The sequence below is a fragment of the Ostrinia furnacalis genome, unplaced genomic scaffold (genome assembly GCF_004193835.3).
Source record: "Ostrinia furnacalis isolate ACB-3 unplaced genomic scaffold, ASM419383v2 OfSCF0188, whole genome shotgun sequence".
NCBI classification, from domain to species: domain Eukaryota; kingdom Metazoa; phylum Arthropoda; class Insecta; order Lepidoptera; family Crambidae; genus Ostrinia; species Ostrinia furnacalis.
The window spans coordinates 134,922-156,320 of NW_021130427.1; the positions used below are offsets into that span (position 1 = coordinate 134,922).

General features: G+C 37.2%; 2 protein-coding genes across 2 annotated transcripts; both read left to right on the forward strand.

Annotated features, from left to right (window-relative positions):
• The first annotated feature begins 1,635 nt into the window (after window positions 1-1,635).
• LOC114354329 (lysophospholipase-like protein 1) lies at window positions 1,636-3,094 on the forward strand. The gene is made up of 4 exons (XM_028306654.1): window positions 1,636-1,749; window positions 2,032-2,298; window positions 2,389-2,532; window positions 2,660-3,094. Exons 1-4 carry the CDS (start codon window positions 1,668-1,670, stop codon window positions 2,854-2,856), a joined length of 690 nt encoding a protein of 229 aa, XP_028162455.1. The 5' UTR covers window positions 1,636-1,667; the 3' UTR covers window positions 2,857-3,094.
• A 2,527-nt stretch (window positions 3,095-5,621) lies between these two features.
• On the forward strand, window positions 5,622-15,726 carry LOC114354282 (uncharacterized). The gene is made up of 7 exons (XM_028306581.1): window positions 5,622-9,979; window positions 10,055-10,214; window positions 10,427-10,605; window positions 10,909-11,100; window positions 12,340-12,461; window positions 13,168-13,309; window positions 15,286-15,726. The coding sequence occupies exons 1-7, from the start codon at window positions 5,622-5,624 to the stop codon at window positions 15,467-15,469; spliced, it is 5,337 nt and encodes a 1,778-aa protein (XP_028162382.1). The 3' UTR covers window positions 15,470-15,726.
• Window positions 15,727-21,399: the final 5,673 nt, after the last annotated feature.

Sequence of the window (21,399 nt, forward strand, 5' to 3'; positions counted from 1 at the left end):
TTTTATTATTCACATCATTAGTGGTACAAAAATTTTATAAAAAAAAATAAAACCGACTCCAAAAAACCTACACTAAAACGTCGAAAAATAATTACTAATTACCTACTTATTTATTAGGACGAATTATTAATATTTATGTAGGTATACCATGATTGATACTTGCGGAGTTATCGCGTAACAAACATAGAAAAAAAAAAAAACATACGGGTCGAATTGAGAACCTCCTCCTTTTTTGAAGTCGGTTGAAAAGTAATGATGACCCACGCTGAACTGTCCCGCCAAACTCAATGACAGGGGGGCGCTACCATCGTTCAACTATATGGTTTCCAACATGGCAAAAATCTGAACCAGCGATCCGGTATTGACGGTGGCGCCCCACTGTCAATGTCATCGACAGGACAGTCCAGAGCCCCGATTACGGTAATTTTTAACGTCAACAATCCAGACACGCTTCTCGATTCTGCGATACGATTGGTCGTTCAACAGCGTACGTCAGCTGTTTTGACCAATCGTATTGCAGAATCAGAAACGCGTCTGGATTGTAGACGTTAAAAGTTACCGTAATCGGGGCTCAGTATTTTGGAACTATACTACGTTTGATAGTCGCTTCATTAGATTGATGTCTTTGGCTGCGTTTGGCCGAAAATAGCGCTTGTTAGAAATTGTTAGCAAAATGGCGATCGCCATGCCAACCGCCGAAACTTTAGCATGTTTTCGGTGAGGACACCTTTGCTAAACTTCAAAAGTGCTTCTAACGGTTCTTTAACGCGTAGTTCTCCCATAAAGTACATTTTTTTAACAGCATTTACCGCTTAAAAGACGCGCCGTGCTTAATAGCGCTAGCTAGCGGTATTATCCGCCAAACGCCCGCCCTATAAACGTGACAGATTAAATTGTCTGTTTTTGACGTTAAAATTAAAGAAAAAAAAGAAAAAAAATGCAAAACAAATCTTTGAAACAGTGTTGTTCTTGATACGGCAATTGCCGTAATATACGGCATTCAGGCATCTTAGGCACCATAAATACGGTATACGGCAGCACTTTGATTACCGTATCAAAATATACGGCAATTGAGTAAAGTAGAGTTTTATGAGTTTTTCATGAGTTTTTAGTAAACAAAAAATAAATATTTCGTCTAATGGAACGAAAAAACTTGTAAACCATAGATGAAGTAGAAGCGCCACGAAAAGAAACGCCAAAAATGCAACCTTATCTCTGAGATTTTAATGTCTAAAATCGTTATTTTCTCATTTTGGTAGATTCTTCACTTTTGTTCGGGTAGGTTCTTGGACTAAATTATTCAAAACCTTAAAAAGTGAAGAATAAAAAAAGTAAGTTTAAAAGTAGTATACGCATAGTACATAATACATCACTTGTATTTTTTTTTAAATTTAAACTTTCCAAATAAAGATTTTATACAATACGGCAATTTTCTTAGTTTTCCTTAAAAATCCGGCAATTTTAGAATTAGAATACGGCAACCCTAAATTTGTCAGGAACAACACTGGTTTGAAACGGGGTGATTACGGGTGGTGTATGTTTCAATAAAAATTGAAACTGTGATTTTTTAGATATTTGGCGAGAATTTTAGATGTATTGGTCAGCTTAAAATCACAGAACAGGCTAAGAAAGTACAAAAGTATTGTGAGCAGCAGTTGTGAGTTACAATGTCGAAACTGGGAGCTTTACATTTAACTAAACATACCGGCGTAAAACATACGGCAACCGTTATATTCTTCCATGGATCAGGTAAGCTGTTAATCATAATTTTTTAAGGTTATTATTTTTAGACAAAGTAACTGTTATGTAAACTACTTAAGAAAGAGGCAAGATGACCTTGTCTTATCAGGGGCCTTGTCCTTATCTAATGGGCTAGGTTTTAAAAAGAGATGGGATGTTATGCATGTTTGTAAAGATGAAAAAAAAACAATTATTGAAACTTGGCTTAAAGTAGAATAAATGTATAAACTATGCATGCTGACCATATTATTGAAGCCATAGTATCCTAACATAAATATTAATAACTTACAGGTTCATCAGGTGGTGATATAATGGAGTGGGTAAGACTGATGGTGAAGAATTTTTCCTTCCCTCATATAAATGTGCTGTACCCTACGGCTCCCTTGCAGCCCTACACGCCTGCGGGAGGCCAGATGAGCAACGTTTGGTTTGACCGTGCTTACATAACACCAGATGTACCAGAAAAATTAAACTCAATAGCAAGTATAGAAACGGAGGTTAAAAATTTAATCCGTAAAGAAAATGAAGCTGGTATACCTAGCAATAGAATTATAGTTGGTGAGTAATATTTGAATAACTTAAAACAATAACTAGAATCAAAGCAACCATTTTTTACTTGTTTTGTATATTTAATATTTATTTTTTTAGGTGGCTTTTCAATGGGAGGTACATTATCATTCCACACTGGATACCGATGGGATCGTAATTTAGCAGGAGTATTTGTATTTAGCTCATTTCTTAATAAAAACTCAATTGTCTATGAAGACCTGAAGAAATCTCCTGGTGGTAATTGTAAGTAAAATTTTAATAAATTAAAGCATTAGACGAATTTTTGTGAAATAATAATTTATTTATTCTCTTTGCTCTATTTAATAATCTTTCAAAGATTGTAATAATTATTTTTTTTGTATAATTTCAGTGCCACCTCTACTACAAATACATGGAAATAGTGATGATCTAGTGTACTTAGAATGGGGCCAAGCAACTTTCGATAATATTAAGGAACTTGGTGTCAGTGGAGAGTTTCACATTATGGAGAAACTCGGACATTCACTCAACAAGCGAGGCATGAATTTGATAAAATCATTTATTGAGAAACATTTACCTGAGCAATGATAAACTAATTATAAATAAAATGTTTATTTAGGGGCTATCTCTAGGAGTACTGAGTACTTAGTTAATAGAAAAAAAGCAGATTCCCAAGTGCCACCCTAATTGTTATTAATTTGTAGTGTTGATAGTTCCTAAAATAAGTACTGTTATTTTTCAGTCGGAAATGTTCTGAGGTCAAAAATTTATTTATACAACTTTTGTATTACTTATTTTTATTATTTGATGACAATTCAAGGAGTATGAATAACTAGCTTTCCGCCCGCGGCTTCGCCCGCGTGGAATTTTGTCTGTCACAGAAAAACTTTATCGCGCGCGTCCCTGTTTCAAAAACCGGGATAAAAACTATCCTATGTTCTTTCCCGGGACTCAAACTATCTCTATGCCAAATTTCATCAAAATCGGTTGCGAGGTTTAAGCGGGAAAGCGTAACAGACAGACAGACAGACAGACAGACAGAGTTACTTTCGCATTTATAATATTAGTTGGGATTTAATGTTTATAAAGGGGTGGGTATAAGATGGTATAGTGATAACTGAATCTTATGATAAAAGAACTGAGAAATAGCGTTTTTGCGAAAGTACAACACAAAAAAAAAACGATTTTATCATTGTGATTATCATATTAAGATTCTGGCAATGCTATGCGAGTGCATTTATATTTATAGCCTGACCAGGAACATAAAAACCCTCGCCATGTTGCGGAAAACTAATGGTACTAATTTCTTTTAATGGCAACAATAACTGAAAACTTCATTGTCATGTCACCTTGCATGTCAGTCTATTGCTGTCAAAGTGTAAACAAACTTTATTTTAAATGTGCGCAATTCATTTTGTGAATTAAATTGCTAAAATCTTTTCAGTCGTGAAAGAAAAGTGGTTCACAATGTGTTAAAGTATTTGTCGAAGAGAAATACTAAGGGTTCGGACAATATTTTCATTGAATAATTTTTCCGACAAGGGTGTCAAATTGACTGACATGTTTATCGTATAGTACAGTCCACTGTGAAAATTAGCTGTGGTTTGTTTCAACTACCTATTTTAAAGTTTTTTGTCACTTTCTAAGTGTTGAATTTTATGGAATTGGGAAAGAAGTACCGAGTTTGAAGCGTTAATGAGCAGACATTGCAGTTGAATATTCAAGTTCTAAATTTGATTATTGATGAACAATAAAATAAATCCTGCTAGCTCGATTGATGTTTTCATTTAATTTATTTAAACCAGGTTACCTATATTAATATTTCTTCGTTAATTCATGAAAATATCAAATTAGCCCGTAATCCTGAATCCTGATACATAAAGTTAGCCTATTAATTTAACACAGGTACGACTGTACTCAGTGTTGCACTATCAAATGCAATTGACGCGCCTCTATGCCAGGGTTTTTATGTTCCTGGTCAGGCTATATGTATATTATGTTCTTGTATTTGGAGTGTTTTATTAGTGTGTGCTTGTGTCTAATAATTTGATGAATATAGTTCCAAAATACTGAACTGTCCTATCCATGACATTGACAGCGGGGCGCCACCGTCAATACCGGATCGCTGGTTCCGATATTTGCCATGTTGGAAACCATATACCTAGTTAAACAATTTATTGAGTTTTGTGGGACAGTTCAGCGTGGGTCATCTTTACAGACATTGGCTGTGCTAGATGTCTAAGTTGTATGTAATAAAACTTGGTGAGGTCATTTTTAAATTTAAAAACTCATCATGATCAAAAACTGTTCTCATTATAATAATGTTTGTAACTACTTATGTATTTATTTTATACATATACATTATATTGAATTGTGTATTTGTTATTGATTGATTTTATTGCATGTTGAAGAATAAACAATTTCTGTACATATGTATAATTTCATTTATTGTAAAAATACTTAAAATAATAATACTAACTAGATATTATTATATTGGCCATTGTGCCCACGTGTTTTATATGGGTGTTGACATGTTTTGCCCGACTTACGATGAGCGAAATGCAGAGAGCATTTTGTTTTTTTATTAATAACTTGTGATAAACTAGGTATATACCTCAAGTTTCCATAATTGGTACTGGCTTGAAAATATGTGATACTAGCTTTCCGCCCGCGGCTTCGCCCGCGTGGAATTTTGTCTGTCACAGAAAAACTTTATCGCGCGCGTCCCTGTTTCAAAAACCGGGATAAAAACTATCCTATGTTCTTTCCCGGGACTCAAACTATCTCTATGCCAAATTTCATCAAAATCGGTTGCGAGGTTTAAGCGGGAAAGCGTAACAGACAGACAGAGTTACTTTCGCATTTATAATATTATTAGTTGGGATTGTTAAATATCATAATGCCTCTGTGTCTTTTAAAGTATTTTTATAAACTTAAATGAGGAAATATTACTTGAGGGCCTCCACCTAAACTTGCGCGCGGGTGCCCGAAAGAACTGCGTGCGGTCGCGCGCCCTCGTGAGTTTTTTCCACCAAGGCAGAGAGCAGCAGAGTAGTGTTGAATAATCAATCATATTTCCTGGTGTCCTGAAAAATAAAATCTGATTGGTTATTTAAAACACTTCTCCGCTCCGCCGTGGTAGAAACCGGGCCTTAGCTGAGGCTCTTGCTCTGGATACACAATGGAAACAACAGTAGATTCTCACCTCTTTAAATTTTTTTTTTTTTATATTTCATGACACTGCAAATGTCGTGAACGAAACGATTGTCACATTTACATTCACGTCATTGTTTTTTTATTGTGTGTGACAGTGAATTAATAATTTACTGTAGAAAGTTATTAAAAATAAGGAAATGGGTCCCAAGAAGGGTAAAGATGTCGTAGATGAAAACTATTGGCGTACCTGTATAGAAGAAGCTCCACTAGATGAAGAGACTTGGAAAGTCAAGGTGGTTCTTATAGAAGCAGCTGGAAGTGACCAAGATCGCATTTATTTGAACAAGTTTGAAACTTTTGCCGCTGAAGAGAAGAGATTTGTAATAAAAAATATCTGCAAGACTGAAACGACCTTCATGATTAACCAGTTGGGTGGAGAGAAGAAAGTAAAAGATGACAATCTTCGCGTCTTCGAAGAAGGCCAGGCATTTCTTAAAGACAAAAAGGATATACCCCCGGATATACTAGCACTGATAATTAAACATCTCATTTTAAAAATGAAAGATGAATATCTTTTTATAAAACGCCAAAGATTGGAAGTTAAGGAAGGAATGCGAAGAGAATCTACAACCATGGTTAATAGAGCAGAAGTTAGAGGAACTGTCAGCGTCAAGCCTCCAGATCCACCAGAACCCGAACCGCCCCCAAAAGCTAAGGGTAAAAAGGGCGAACCAGAGCCATTACCTCAAACTCCAGAGCCATCCGAGGGAAAGAAATATAATACGCAGTTACGCGTTAGAGGAGAAGAATGGAGAGACAAAGTTTACGTTGATGATTTCCCTACAGATGGTCCTAATCTTTATGTTGCTATAACTGGCTTTGTGGAACCTTACTTACCTGGAGCACTTGTCAAAATTGGAATTCCGCTCACGGCAGTGGTTCAAATACGGATCGATTCATCTACAACTCGAGTGCCTTCAAGCTTACTGAGACCCAGCAAAAGAGGACAAAGCCAAACAGAAATTTTAACTGAGAAATCTTTAAAGTTTTGGGATGATTTACAGCAGCTGAGAATTCACAGAGATTCAGCTGATGATTTTAAGAACACTGCTTTTGTTGTTTTCGCACCACCGTACTGGGATTCCGAGAGCTTATCTGGCAGTCCGGATAAAATTTATGACGAATTGTGTTACCTAATGTACGATATTCAAGATTTAACGCGACAACATACGCATTATTTAGAAAACATGGAAATTATCAATATCCCCATGGACTTTAATGACGAGCGATATATCAAGTATTATTATCAACAAATACAAGATCTGCCTCTGGAATGCGTTACCATATATTCGCTTTTGGATAGTGTACTTCACACCGTTGAAAAAAGTCATGAAATTGATGAAAAAAGTAGCAGGACGTCACTGTCCACTGCTTTGACTATAAACCAACCTCGAAAAAGTGGTGACGAGGATGGTAAAATAGCAAAGGCGGAAACCCTTGTTAGAGATGTTTTCAGTACATTATGTAAAACTGAATCTCAGAAAAAAGCTTACCGTCTCACATATGGCGATGAATATGAAAATCATAAAGATCCTATAATAATACATTACGGAGATATAGCGAAGTATAACACCTTTCACCTGGGAAATATCAATTTAGATAATATAGTTTGGACAACATTATTTGGAATGCCTATCAACCAATTGTGGCAGAATCAAAACAGACCCCAAGGCGAGATAGAGGCCAAAATAAATTTTCACATTAATGTACTTCTTACATGTTTTGATCGAGAAGACGTGGAAACAGCGGAGCTAAATAGACTAATCCACATATTAGCCTGTCGAAAATTATACAATAATAGAAGTTCTCTTAAAAAAAAGCACTTGCCATCTTCAACAATATCAGAATTTAAAAAAGTATATTTAAAACGCAGTGTTTTAGCTGAACCACTACCTAAATGTCCCTCATTTATGAAGAGTTCTAGTTCAACATCTCCTTCATTTCCCTCAATGACAAAAAGTGAAAATGTATCAGGCGCTTCCTACAGCGATGACCCCGAAGTTTGTCGAATAAGATTTCTTTTTGACTGTCCTGACATAAGCGAACTGGTATCTGCCGCCGAAATCTCAAATGAGCAGCCAATCAATCACATGATTGATGATTTTGAACATTTTGAAGATTTCTCTGGAGTTAGTGCCTTTCAAATTATGCGAGATGCATTTAACAGCTTTAATTGTGTTGATTACAAGTACTGTGAAGTTACTGACAGTTTCATATTAATGTTTTTTAATAGTCACGACAAAGACGGCATTGCCCGAGAAGAGTGGAGGTGTCATATTCCTACTCCATTGTGTTTGCAAGATTTTTTCGACTTTGTCCTTGAAGAGCATTATGACTGGATTCAAAATGAAGAAAAAATTTATGACGAAAATGTTGTCTTGAAATCACAATCTGAATGCAAAGAAATTATTGATCCTTTTGCAATTAAATCGTGTGTAGAAAATACAGAAGTGGAATTAGAACTTCTGATGGAAGGTTCTCTAAAATTTCAAGAACTTGCAGTTATGGAAGAAGCTAGTGTTGAAGCGTCGGAAACCAAAATTACTTCTAAAAAAACTACAATGTCACCGAGCTCAACCGAAGTAGATTCTAAGAGCAGTAGAAAACCAAAATCCTCTGCGGCATCCACACCAAAGAATTTGAGGCAATCATTTATGGCAATGGGAACTGATTCAAATGCTTCAATTGAAATACCTGCTAAACCTTTTTCTGGGTATGATTTGGGCGATAGAAGAGTTGAAGTTTTTGGACAAAACTCGACGTTCTTCTCCAAAGATGGAACACAAGTGATAAGTAAATATTCGTTAACGATACCAATGAATTTGGAATACATAATTTTGAATGTTGTCCCAGGAAATGGTATAAATGAGTTTTGGTTGCATAGAGCTTTGGGTGAATATGTTACCTCCGAAATATTAGATATCTGCGAATCATTCAGAATAACTAGCAAAGATCAAGTTATGATTAATGTTAAAAAGCAGACATACCAAGTACCAATACCTATGATGTCAATGTCTTTCATAGACTCAAAACCAAAAGAAAGCATGTATAAGCCATCTACTGAAAGATATGGTGATGGAATTCCTCAAATATTTGAGTCAAAATATTTTCATTCTCTTTTCATTACTTGGCCTAATGGATTAATAACTGAAAGTGTTCATCTGGACAATTCACCCGATATATCACACATCAAACAGTATTTTATAGATCCAATGCCACACCTTGACGAAGAAATGCGTTGTATAAGTTTAAATGGTGAGGTAATAGTGTTTCGGCCATCTGGTATTATAGAAGTGTTGCGTCCAGATGGCTCTTTTATTAAAATAACCAAATGCGAAAAAAGGATTGTCCAAACAGAGCCACCTGAAGATATGCACAGTGAAACCAGTTCTGACAAAAGCAAAAAAGGAAAAGGTAAAGAAAAAGATAAAAAGGAAAAGCCCAGCAAAGCTTCTTCTAAATCATCAAAAAATGCTATCGCCGACGACGGTTCGGAAATAAAACCGCCTGAATATGAATTAGTCATAGAAGAATTTGAAACTATTGAAACAAATGGATTGAGGCAAAAATGGGTAGATGAAATCCCAACACCAATTGAGAAGCTATTGATAAGAACAGCCACGGACTATTGTTTAGGAGAAGTTTTTTCTAGACGAATGGATGGTACAAATTCTTTGCTTAATAAAGATGGTGTTCATGTAGTGACTTTTCCAAACAATACTAGAATTATTACTACCTATTTTATTGAAGAAGAGGAAGTTTTCCCTGAATGGACAGACGAAGAAAAAGAATATTTTGATTTGTTCGATTCTGATACAGTAGAGACGGATACTCTTAAATCTAAAGCGTCAATGTCTCAAAAAAGTTACATTGGAACTTACACATACAGCAGCGTAGCTAGTTCAGCTTCCAAAAAAATTGGAGAAGAAGAGGAAGAAACCAAAGAAAAAGAAAGAACTGACGGTTACGTATCTGTACAAATAATTTTAACTATAGAACATGCCAATTTTACTACAATTACATTAAATAAAGCGGATAACAAAATATCTGTAGATTCTCCAAACAAAAGTAAAGTAGTAATGGATAGTGAAAATCACTATGATATATACCTTGACAGTGCAACATCAGCTAAGTTCGATGGCCAGTCATTACATGTTAATTTCGAAGCTTGTTCGGAATGCCGGTCTAATACCACATCTACCATTAAAGTAAAAACTGATGATATGAGCAGTGTAACAAAAATGCACCAGCATTGGTTGAGAATGAAAGATTCGTTTTGTAAAAAAGTTATTGTAAATGAAGAGGGCCACATTTCCATCATGGATGAACCGTGTTCTACTGAAGTGTACACCAGCGAAGAAGTTACAAATACAGAAGAATGTCACGATAGTGAGCAGAAGCCATTAGATGCCAAGTCAGAGAATTCTTTTGTCGCCCATGGTAAATGTAGAGAGATGTACTTGGCAAAGACAATTAGATTTTTTGTTCTTCGACGGTACGTATGCCTACAGAGAGTACATTTTTTAAGATGCAGTTTAGTATTTAGGCTTACGCTAAGATGTTGTTTCAGTGAGTTATCATGTTCAGAGCTCGTACATCGAGCGTTACTTGAGCAGCACAAGAAAGCTTGTCGCTGGCAGCCCTGGTGCTCTATCAATCAGTACGACACATTTGGGGATCATCGCAACCTTTTGTCCATTCTTACTCCTATCCACCTGACGGAGACTGAGGTTGATATAATTTACTATTGTATAATTTGTAGATGCAGGTTATTGCATGTTATGTTGATATTTGATGTAGCTCAGCCTGATGGTTGCATTCTTCCACTATTATAATCATAAGTAGTGATTTTTGCACTAGTGAGGTTATGCAGATAGGTTCAAAAAATGTATAAAAACTAATTAAACCGTTAATTTAAAAACACATTTCTATCGCTGACTAGAAATGGCTGATGGATTCGAAGCTGGCAGATAAACCGAAGTATCTTACCTACAAGGACCTGAAGAAAGACTCTGGTAAAGGCTTCTACCATTGGATGAGGCCCTATGAGAGGTTTCAGCCGAAGCCAATGAAACCGAGCAATGTTTTGCCTCCTAGACTACCAAAGGCGTTTTTATTAAGGTCTTGTATCAAATCTTAGCTAATTAATATTTTATATCGTAAGAAATTAGTAGAAGCTTAGAGTAGAAGTTAATGAAAACTTTGATGTCCCCCTTAATCGAAAAATATTACGCTTTAGAACTTTGTTTTCAATCTAATTTATGAATATTATCTGACGGTAAAGTAAAATTTTAACTGCGTGTTGTCCTACCCATTTAAATAAAATAACTTATTCAATTTTGAATTGCTAAACAAAACCTTATCTAGGTACTCAATCTGAGACACCTGCTGGTAGGTGTTTATTTTCTTTATTTACGCGAGCAGAACTCTAGAGCAGCAGTGGAAGGAAAGTGAAAGGGCCAAGTTGAAGGGCGCGAAAGAGCTGCTGTCGGCCATATTACGGTACCGCCGGGTCATGGAGTCCGACAGCGAGACAATACTGCACGTGCCTATCAGGGATACAAGATCGGACGAGGAGAGGTGCACAGACGACATCATTCAAGCTTTAGGACACAGGTGATGGTTTTTGCTCAAAGTTAATAAGGTTGAGATTTTCCATAGTAAAAAATACAGCCTGCTATTCTGCATACAGTCAGTATCAAATAGTTCTTGACACCGAACGAAAGTAGCCAACACGTCTTTGTCACAATAGGAATAAGTTTGTGTTGTCAACTTTTTGGCCACTGGGTATTACGAACTATTTGACGCTGACTGTACCTACACAGCGGCTACAGCATTTAGGCCATGCGGGTTTCAACAGGTGTTCCCAAATTGGTAAAGATACATTTATAAGTGCTAATTGACTGATTGGCATAATTAAGTTAATAATTGCCTATTCCCACTAGGATTTACACATGTAGGCCTTTGTTTACAAAATTGTTAAAGCCTATTGGTGCGGACTTACGGGCCAATTCAAGGGTGGTACTATAGCAACGCCCTCACTAATAACAGCTCGACATCCCCTCGTTAATTACGTTCGAATAAATATTTTCATTGGCCAATTATTGCCTTTGTCTTAAAGAACATAATCTGAAGTAACCAGGCCTGTTCATCTCCGCGAGTTTACATCGAAAACAAAACACGCACGATGGCCCACCTACAGGGTACTATTCGGCAAGGCCTCACATACGAGCGAACATTGACTCACGCACGCGTATTCTTGTGTATGATGGAAGAAAATAAAGAAAATGGTGTACTAAATACTGTGCAGTATTTAACTGCCTAAATAATAATAAAAACACAGAATGTACTTTTTTAAGTAGCCTCAAGACACTGAGAGGCAAATAAGTAGTTAATATTATTCATGATAATTCATGCTAATGTATTTCCTCCTCCATTTTTCGCAGTTTGGCACCGCACGTCACATCATTTTACCGAAGTCAGCCCTATAGCTTCGGCGCAGTGCCGATCACTGACGTTTGTCAACAAAATGGTGCTTGACTCTTGAGACAGGCTAAATTACACCATATTGTTAATAACATTGAGCATACATTTTTTAAAATACCTTCGCGAAGTAAAACTTCTGTACATATTATTATTCTATGGTAATACGAGGTATTTAATTAGGTACATAAATACTTTCAATCACTCAAGTGAAGACAGCTAAAAAGAGACTTTAAAACTATAATTTAAAACTTCTAAATACTAACAGTAGGTACTTATTAACTAGAATGGCGTTGTTTAATAAACTTTGCGTTTCTTCGTAAAACCTCTGAAAAGAAAACCTTCAACAAATCTGCAACTTTATTGGTACAGGATCTACGAAGATTTGAAAATGAGTTTGGCCGAAGATGTGCAGAGTCGGGCCAAAGCCAACATCACCACCAAGCCCTCGCCCGTCTCTACAGAGATGTCGGTGGAAGGCGAATTGGAAGAAGGTAACATTCAAACTACAGACAGGTTAAGGAAATCCTTATGAAAAAGATACGAATAAAGTAAACGATTTTAAATGACAAAAGTGCGTGGACTCTACCTGCCTAGCTCGCACTTTGTCCTGTAAGTTATAAACTGCTGTATTCAATCGAAAAAGAGGCTGACAAAGGTGAGTGGTGACACTGACACTGTCCTATATGCTACTGCTAGTGTACAGAAAAATACCTATACGTAATAATATGGTCAAGAAGATTTTGTACGACAATAATTATGTTTGTAATGCAGAAGAAAATTAAACAATACGAAATCTACTACAACAAAACAAAAATAAATCAATCCGGAGTTTGAAAAATAAGTATTAAATCAGTGGTTTTACGTAAACCATAATTATTTAGTTAATATGTGAAAGAAAAGAATGCAGAGATGTATTATAATCTTTTATTCTGTCATGGTTTCGCAGCTTGGTGTTTCATAGGCCCGGTTTCCACCAAGTCGGAGCAGAGCGGAGCGGAGAAGTTTTTGAATAACTAATCAGATATCATTATTTCCATTTCTCCTCTCCGCTCCGCACAACTTCGTTAGGCACCGCGGCGCCGCCGCTGTCAAATTCTATAGAAAAATTTGACGCCAGTCACTTCTCCACTCTGCTACGCTTTATTGGAAACCGGGTTTTGACTGGATAATTTTTCACGATAACGTAAATTGTTCTAGAAGCGTCTGGCGAGACAAGAGCTCTTGAAGAGGAACGCGAGAGCTTGGTCAAGGAAGTGGAGGCGGCCGAAGACATGAGCCCGAACCTGAAGAGGTACTGGCGTCGGCGGGCCGAGGAGTTCAAGGAGGAACAATTTTACAAGTGAGTACTACCCTAGTGTTCCAGACTATTCCCACGGCTGCAACTCCTGTGAAGCCAGGATCTGCAGCTTGACGGCTCTTGATCCAAGAAATGAAGCCAACCAATGAAGGCCAAGTTTATCCCGGAAAACTATTAAACTGTCATTGGAGCCGCAACGAAATTAATTAGAAGAACCTAAGCGGAGTTCGAAGTTAATTATCACCATACTTACTCTCTAGTAACCCTAGCACTTCAGGCTTGGTTGTTGAAAATTCGCACCTATAACAAATTGATGTAAGTAATTGTCGCCCACAGTTCTTAGCTTGATGTTCTGTCCTCTTCGATGACTCTACCAAACATAAGACTCTTTGCCGACGACAACATGCACTTTCATATTTTTTTTGGTAACATGAAAATATTGCTAAAAAAAACTGATGTTACTTTGTTTTTAAGAGATCTTTCTTAAATATTTTTATTCGTGTAGACGTGACAGCAACAAGTGGTCGGTATAGGGAGTAACAAAGTTACAATTAAGTTAGTTACTTAAACCATGTTACTCTACAAAATGTGTCTTTGGCATGGACGCAAATTGCTAAACCTGATAACAGTGTGAGATAATTCTATTTCGTCGACATCCCATCTGACATCCGATGGAAAACCTAACGTAGTTCAGGAGTCAGGGCTAACATCATTATGGTGTGATACTTTGATCTACAATCTGCTTTTAAACTACTACCTGTGTAATATACCTTAAACATTTGTGTATTTAGTAGTTATGCTGGGTCCTCTTAACGTATTTATAGGAAACATCGATGCAGCCGGGGACAATGACCGATGCAACATGGTACCTATCTGTATGTACCGGGACGCCATGCTTTAAACGCATGCGCCATGCGCATTAGATTTAAAGTAATGGTGGTCATACACTTTAAGTAACTATAATGTAAATTCTCAGACCATAATATTTTAATAAGTTCGTTTAGTGACATTCATTCGTTTTTCCACTTTTCAATTGCATTCATTGATTTCTGCAGTATCAAAATGTTATGAAATGCCTTATAGGCGTAATCGTAAAAGTAACCTCTCTCCGAAGAACATAACTATTATTTTATTTAGGTACTTTCAATCTTACCCTAACTTTTCTTGCTAAGTTAATTTTTCAACATGTGCGTCCTGACATGAATCCCAATATGGAATCGAATCCAGGACCTCCGGATCGAATGACGGCAGCCCTCCTCTAATCACATACCTACTACAATGATATCTACCTCGACGACTTAGGGTGGATACGATCAAACAATTTCCCATAGGTAGTACTGAAACTGTCAATGTGCCAGGAATACCAGGCAGGAGTTATTCTCGGATAAAAGTTTGGTCGAATCGGGCCATAATGTTACTGATACTGCAGAATAGTCAAAATCTAAATAATCGTAGACGTACCGGACTACTTCGAAGTTCGAACTCTGAACGTATCTATCAGTGATATCAGAATAGAGTGTTCATAATTTTTTTGTGTGTTACTAAATCAATATTGATAAAGCTCCGCTTGACGCGATAACTTGTGAATAGTCATGGTCAATGTCGTGAATGCAACAATTTTTCTTTTCGAACCAAGACATGCATAATTATGAAATACTTTGAGATACTTGATGCGTTCTTGTAAAAACATCCCTAATTTCTTTTCTAAAGAAACCCAACAGACGTAAAAGTAGAATGAAGCTTCATTGTCTCAGTGACAATAGTAGTCTCTTGTCAAAACCTTAAAGGGAGGGATTAATAAGTGTTTTGGATTAGTCAATGACAGTGCCGTAACTAGCCTTTTATGCGCCCGGTGCGAGAAATATAAAAAAATGTACCTTTTTGAATAAAAAGTAACCTTCTACAGTGCAGAGCGTGCATGAAACAAAACTAGATACTGGTCTGGTCATTTCTGCGCCCTGTGCCTGGGCACCGCCCTAGTTACGGCACTGGTCAATGATGTTCCCTCTTTCTCATAGGTATCTCCTCCGGGAAGGCAGTGTACCCCCATACTTCCGCAACGTGCTCGGCGGCGCCATCTGGTGGGAAATGAACTACGCGGCCGGCGAGGCTGCAACTAAGGCCGAGAGGAAGAAAATGAAATGCGTTTGCGCAGCTGAGGAGGGCACGTCACGCACAGACGACACTCTGCCTTATATGTAGAGTCATTAGGTAAATTAATGCATATCTTGCACGTGTTGAATAATCGTCGTAGTAAAACATTAAGGTTTTTTACTGCGATCGCTCTTTAATTAGTATAAAATAAAACTATCGGATAGCGTTCGTCACGTTTATTATTAATTCCACGTCGTCAATGGAACGGTTTATTTATAAAATAGAATTAATATTGTGTTGTAATAGAGTTCTGTTTTCCTTTTACATTTATTTCAATTCAGTGGTCAGTCGGAGCGAAATGATAACGCGGCCTTTGGTGTAGTAATTAGTACAACTTTTATTTTTAAATGAGGAAATACACAGTTTTGTTATATTTCTGGTTCTTTATTCAGTATAAGCTGGTTTGTGATGAAATAAACAAAGAAAATTCGTTTTGATAATTATGGTGAGGTATAGACGTTGCTTATAAACACTAATTTATGCGAGTGTCGTGGGTTCCTAAAGTGCTACCGAAGGAATGATTGACTTAACAAACTTTTGCGTAAAATTGTTAGGTAAAACATGTTTTAACGATAGTGCTGCGTGCGCTGTAAGGGTATGTGTCATGCGTTCGACTAATCACATCATCAGTTATACGTCTGCGATCTCATCTTCTGCTGACTAATCGTTGGAGCCGATTGGTGTCTTAACATAGAGCGGTGTGGCCTCGCAAGTCAATTTGTGTGTGAAACGAATGGCGGGAGAAGTGTTAGCAGCGTGGGCGAATTCGTCAGTAATTTTCCCCACTGCTTTTTCCGCTGTGACGCTTTCAGCCAGTGGCGATGGCGCGCGGCGGGGCCTGCGATTGGCCGGCGCCGCAGCCAATGTGCGCGCGGGCGCGGCGGCGGCCCTAGAACGAAAGGGACCGCTCCGACGCCCGGACAGTCCGTCCCGGGCCCTTGCAAGAACCGCGTTGTTGACGCGATTTGCATGTTCGCAGATTGTTTGTCAACAAATGTGGTTATTTGTGCGTGCATGTGCAACTCGAACGGACGGGAGACGTGTCACGTAAAGCCAACAGGGACTTTTCACGTGAGTAGTTGTCGCTAACACAATTATTAGTTCTTGTATGAGATAATAGATGGCGCTAGCTGTATCGTCGTGGGCCGTGTCATTGAACTGGTGTATTGTGATAATGCGGTGGTGTGCGTCGACCTTTATCAAACGAAAGGAGTATGCTATTTTGTTTTTATGCGAAGGGACATTGTATGAATGTGTACCGAAGCTCGTATCAATTGTGGCCGGTCGCACAGCTGACTGGGTCGCCGGAGCGGTGATAACGGCGCTATCACCCACTTAACCGCGGCGACTTCCCATCCACACAATGCCTCTACAAGTCACGTAGACACGTAGCAACACACGATATCCTTATTATGACCAAAATAACTCTTATTATACGAACCAGATGTTCAATTCCACTAATATGAACAACTGACCTATGTCAACGACTCGTTACCAATGATATTTTGATTGTAGTAGATAAGTAATTATTATTCCTGCCTACTATTCGTGGTAGAGTCAACAATGTTAAATCATTGAACTCTATAACCTGTCTTATCACATACACGTAACGTTTTATTAAATAGTGAGCTCCTATGGAAATGTGATTTAATCAGAAGAATTTTACCTGATCTGAATTTCAAATGAGGTTTATAATTTAAAATAAATAGGCATATAATAAATTTAAGCATGCAGCTGATCAGTTGAAACGTATGTTTTATTCACCAATAACGATAGGTCTTCGTCCCAATGCGGTATTCGTTGACCTCTGTTATCCAAACATTAGCATAATACCTAACTAAAATGCACCGAAGTGTTACGCAGTTGTTTTATACCTACGTTGCGTCGAATTTCTGTGTTAACTGTACCGTAGTGTCGACAGCGAACCGTCCAGTTTGGACGGTGTAAAAAACCATCACAAATTATAATTATAGACGAGGACGCTAACCGGTGGAACGGAATTTGGTCGCCCTCACCAAAACCGCTAATCGATACCGCACTTTGTCCAACTAGTCGTCCATTGACGGTCTTGTTCCAGTCTAATTTGAATGTGTTGAATGATACTCTGCATTGGAAAGCGACAAACGTTTTATGTCGTATTGGAAGTGGTAAAATGGTGAGTCGGTGCAAGGACTCGCGTTGCAAGAGCGCGACAAAACATTCTCGGGTTACTTACCACTTACGCCACGGAAGCACAGCATTGTATTGGCTCGGCTTAGAATTACGGCTAAAAGGCATTTTATGTGTATTAATTGCAACTGAACAATGTAATACTAACCGAAACAGTACCTAACTAATAACAGGAATGCCATTGTTAAACCTAACTAACAAATTTTATTATTTTTACGACATGACCCTACCCCATAAACCCGTAATAACGTATAGGTAAGCTTAACACGATATAATAAGTGTTACCAATTATTTTACCAATGCTCCATGTAGGGTAGGTAGGTACAATTTCAGTAGTTATTTTTTTTTAAATCCTACCTATCTAATATTTAAAACAGTCCAGTTAGATTCTAATACGAAAAAAGTACCTACCCCCGTAACGTAATTAATAAATAAGTATGTGGGTAAAATTTACTGTAAAAATCTAAAAAAATTAAAAAGATATGAGAGACAATTAATATGTGTCTCTACATCTCTGGTGTGTGGGCTAAATGTTGGTAACAACAATACTATTGTTATCTTGTAGGTATGCGCATACATACCTAAGTACTACACAATACTCATACATTGTTAGGTCTTCGATACATCTGAGTTATGTTTTTGTGGTTATGTCAATTGCTTGAGTATCATATGAGCAACAGACTCTCATAAGACCCAACTAATACTATGTCGTTGTCACTTTTGCAGTAGATTAGAGCGTTAAAGTTTTCAACTTTAAATTATAGACATCCCTTTTAAAAATAGACATTGCAAGGTATAGAAAATAACTAGGAAAAAATTACTACTCAATCCAATAAGAAAAACCGGCCAAATGCGATTCTGTCGGAGTAAGATAGTAATCGCAGGAACACTTTTTTTTTATTGTGATGGAACAACAAATTAACGATTTTTTCCCTTATTTGTGCTGTTAAATCTTCTTGCCGAATGACAGTCATGATTCTATGAGAAGAATGAATTTGATTCCCTTGAGTGTTACAAAATTACCTAAATTTTTTGCTGCATAAAACGGCCGTATATTTTTGACGTTACTCGTTGCTCTCCACGCGTTCTCGAGGTAAAGGGTCTTGATTGACGGACAAACAGACGGAGAACAAAGTGATCTTCAAAGGATTTTTTTATCATTTGCTTTTTAGTACGGGTTCGTAAAAAGGAAGAAAGTCCCAAACTGCTCTACATGACCGATAGTAGGTTCATATTAGAAGCCAATAAGATTTTTGAAAGTAAAGCTACTAATGACAGTCATAGGCTAAGTGCTAGAAACTCGCGCAACGAGGGTTCCATACAAACTTGTAAATGGTTTGTTCCTGAAATTAGAGTTTCGAGCAAAAAATTGCAAAAAATAGCACTTTTTTGTATTGGGAGCCCCACTTAAATTACTATTTTATTCTGTTTTTAATATTTTATAGGCAATAGAAAATAGAAATATTTCAATATTTCAATTTATGTTAGCAACTGCACGCTGGAAGAATTAATGAATGCTACTGACAACGCCACTCTTGTAGCAGAGTTTTGGGCTGACACTGTGTGTAGGTTTGTTGTCGTGTTGACATGACAAGAAGAAGAACTCTGTAGCTATCACGGTTCATGAGATACGCCTAGTGCCATACAAACAGCGAAGTCTTGTACCTGATTTTTCCCTCTGGGCATGGAACCCTAAAAATGGCAACGCAAACTTGCCGTAGAGACGAAGCGACAGACGTTTGTCAAATTGTATGGACTCGTATTACTTATAACACAACGGTCACATTCGCCACGTGCCTAAGGCAATATTGTGTTTTATTGCAACTGTTTTAAAGCTACATTTCAAATGTAGAGCACTTGCACGCATTGCACTACACATTCCTGTAAACAGAACAGTAGCTTGCATGCAAGTAACGGCATGTGCAAATAACTGACATAAGGGAAACGTAAACTTGCATGCAAATTGCGTCCTTGTATACCTCTATTTCCAACGAAAAAAATGATTAAGGGTGGATTCGACCAAACAAGAGTTATTTATCGTCAGTTATTTGACATATTTCCCATACTGAAACTGTCAATGTGCAAGTTATATCTAATATCTATCTACTCATCTACACCAGGAGTTATCCTCGGATAAAAGTTTGGTCGAATCGGGCCTAAATCAAAAACTGCCAGATACAGGCCCATAATTTTAAAATCAATCTTTTATGAAATGAAAACAACCTAGGCTGAATACTACTGCCGTCTTTATCGCCAATAGGATAATAGTTAATTCCATAGCTTTGTAGGGTTCGTAGCTGAGGTTTCTAATTTTCTATTGATCGCCATCCAAATTAGAGCTGAATAAGCTCTGCATTTTTAATGACATAATAGAGACAATTTGTTCTCAAAGCAAAAGGAAACATTCATGAGGAACAAGAGCGAAACCGAGCGAATAATCCGGTCAATGGTGTGTCGTGCCACTCGCAGTATGGTACCATTGAGTTTACGTTTAATATTTTTTAAATTTAATAATCACGTTCACTATAAGTTGTTTTCAGTGAAATCTAAACCTTTTAACTACCTATCTGTCGCAAATTAAAATTATTTGTTAACCTGTAAAGCTGACATCTAAGAAATTCATCCCTTTAAATAGGTACATTTGTAAATGTTATTATCTTGTTTTTCTTTCAAATTCGCAGGTAGGCGATAGCTCTACCAAAATGTGCACTTTACAGCTAAATACACATTTTTAAATGTACAGGGTGGCCCAGAAAGAAATGCACGTTTGAAAATTCAAGGAAAAAAAAATCTGTGTAATTTTGTAGGAATTTATTTCTTACAATTCAATGAAAGGACAGTGCCAATCCATGTATGGAAGTTGGACCAAGTGCTGCCCAGAATGAAAACATAGTGCATTTTGTTCCTCAGGCCAATACTAATTTGTGAACCGAAGCGCACTGAAATCTATCCCTGGAGTTAAGAGAAAAAAAGAGTTTTGTTTTGAATTATTTACATACAAAATATCATCGATGTATACTTACTACGCATAAGATTTCTCGATTGTGGCATTAAATAACACTTGCTATGTTGAACTTAACCATACTGCATCCGTACACCTTACTTAAGTACGACTTCGACATTCTTTATAAGCGATCAAGCGCTGTTGCAGTAGTTTGGTTACTTGACAGAAATTAATTATTTCCAAAATGGAGCAAGAAGTTTTAGCTTACAATAACTTCAATAATCGATTGTAAAACACCAATAAATTGATTTTTTTGCAAGGATAGAGAACTAAAATCTTATGCGTAGCACGTATACATCGATGATATTTTGTATGTAAATAATTCAAAACAGAACTCTTTTTTTCTCTTAACTCCAGGGATAGATTTCAGTGCCCTCTCGTTTACACATTAGTATAGGCCTGGTTGATTCTGGGCAATACTTGGTCCAGACCCTGGCACTATCCTTTAAATACAATTTATTTTTAAATTTACCTTTATTAAACTATATCGTCCAGGAGATTTCCTTGACGCTTGTACAACATTTGATCAACATACATCAAAATCTTGAAATGCGTTCGTTAGAATTACCTCGAAACCTATTTTCCATTTTTTGCTGAGCGTCAGCTTCCGTTGCTGCTTGGTTTTTTAGAAAAAGAGTATACTATAATCTTAAGGTAACACCACTAAAATAAGTTTTCTGGAGTGAGATCAGGACTTCCTGGTGGCCAGGAGATGTCACCCCTGCCTGAAATTATTTTTTTGTGGGAACATGACACTTACCATCTAAATGACTCTCATTTGAAGTGTGACACGTAGCCCCATCTT

Excerpts from the sequence above, each read along its gene's own strand:
- LOC114354282 (XM_028306581.1), top strand. The coding sequence starts at position 5,622 with ATGGGTCCCAAGAAGGGTAAAGATGTCGTAGATGAAAACTATTGGCGT. Across the intron at positions 9,980-10,054 it reads AGATTTTTTGTTCTTCGACG|TGAGTTATCATGTTCAGAGC; the intron begins GTACGTATGCCT and ends ATGTTGTTTCAG. Across the intron at positions 13,310-15,285 it reads AAGGAGGAACAATTTTACAA|GTATCTCCTCCGGGAAGGCA; the intron begins GTGAGTACTACC and ends TCTTTCTCATAG.
- LOC114354329 (XM_028306654.1), top strand. The coding sequence starts at position 1,668 with ATGTCGAAACTGGGAGCTTTACATTTAACTAAACATACCGGCGTAAAA. Across the intron at positions 1,750-2,031 it reads TATATTCTTCCATGGATCAG|GTTCATCAGGTGGTGATATA; the intron begins GTAAGCTGTTAA and ends AATAACTTACAG. Across the intron at positions 2,533-2,659 it reads GAAATCTCCTGGTGGTAATT|TGCCACCTCTACTACAAATA; the intron begins GTAAGTAAAATT and ends GTATAATTTCAG.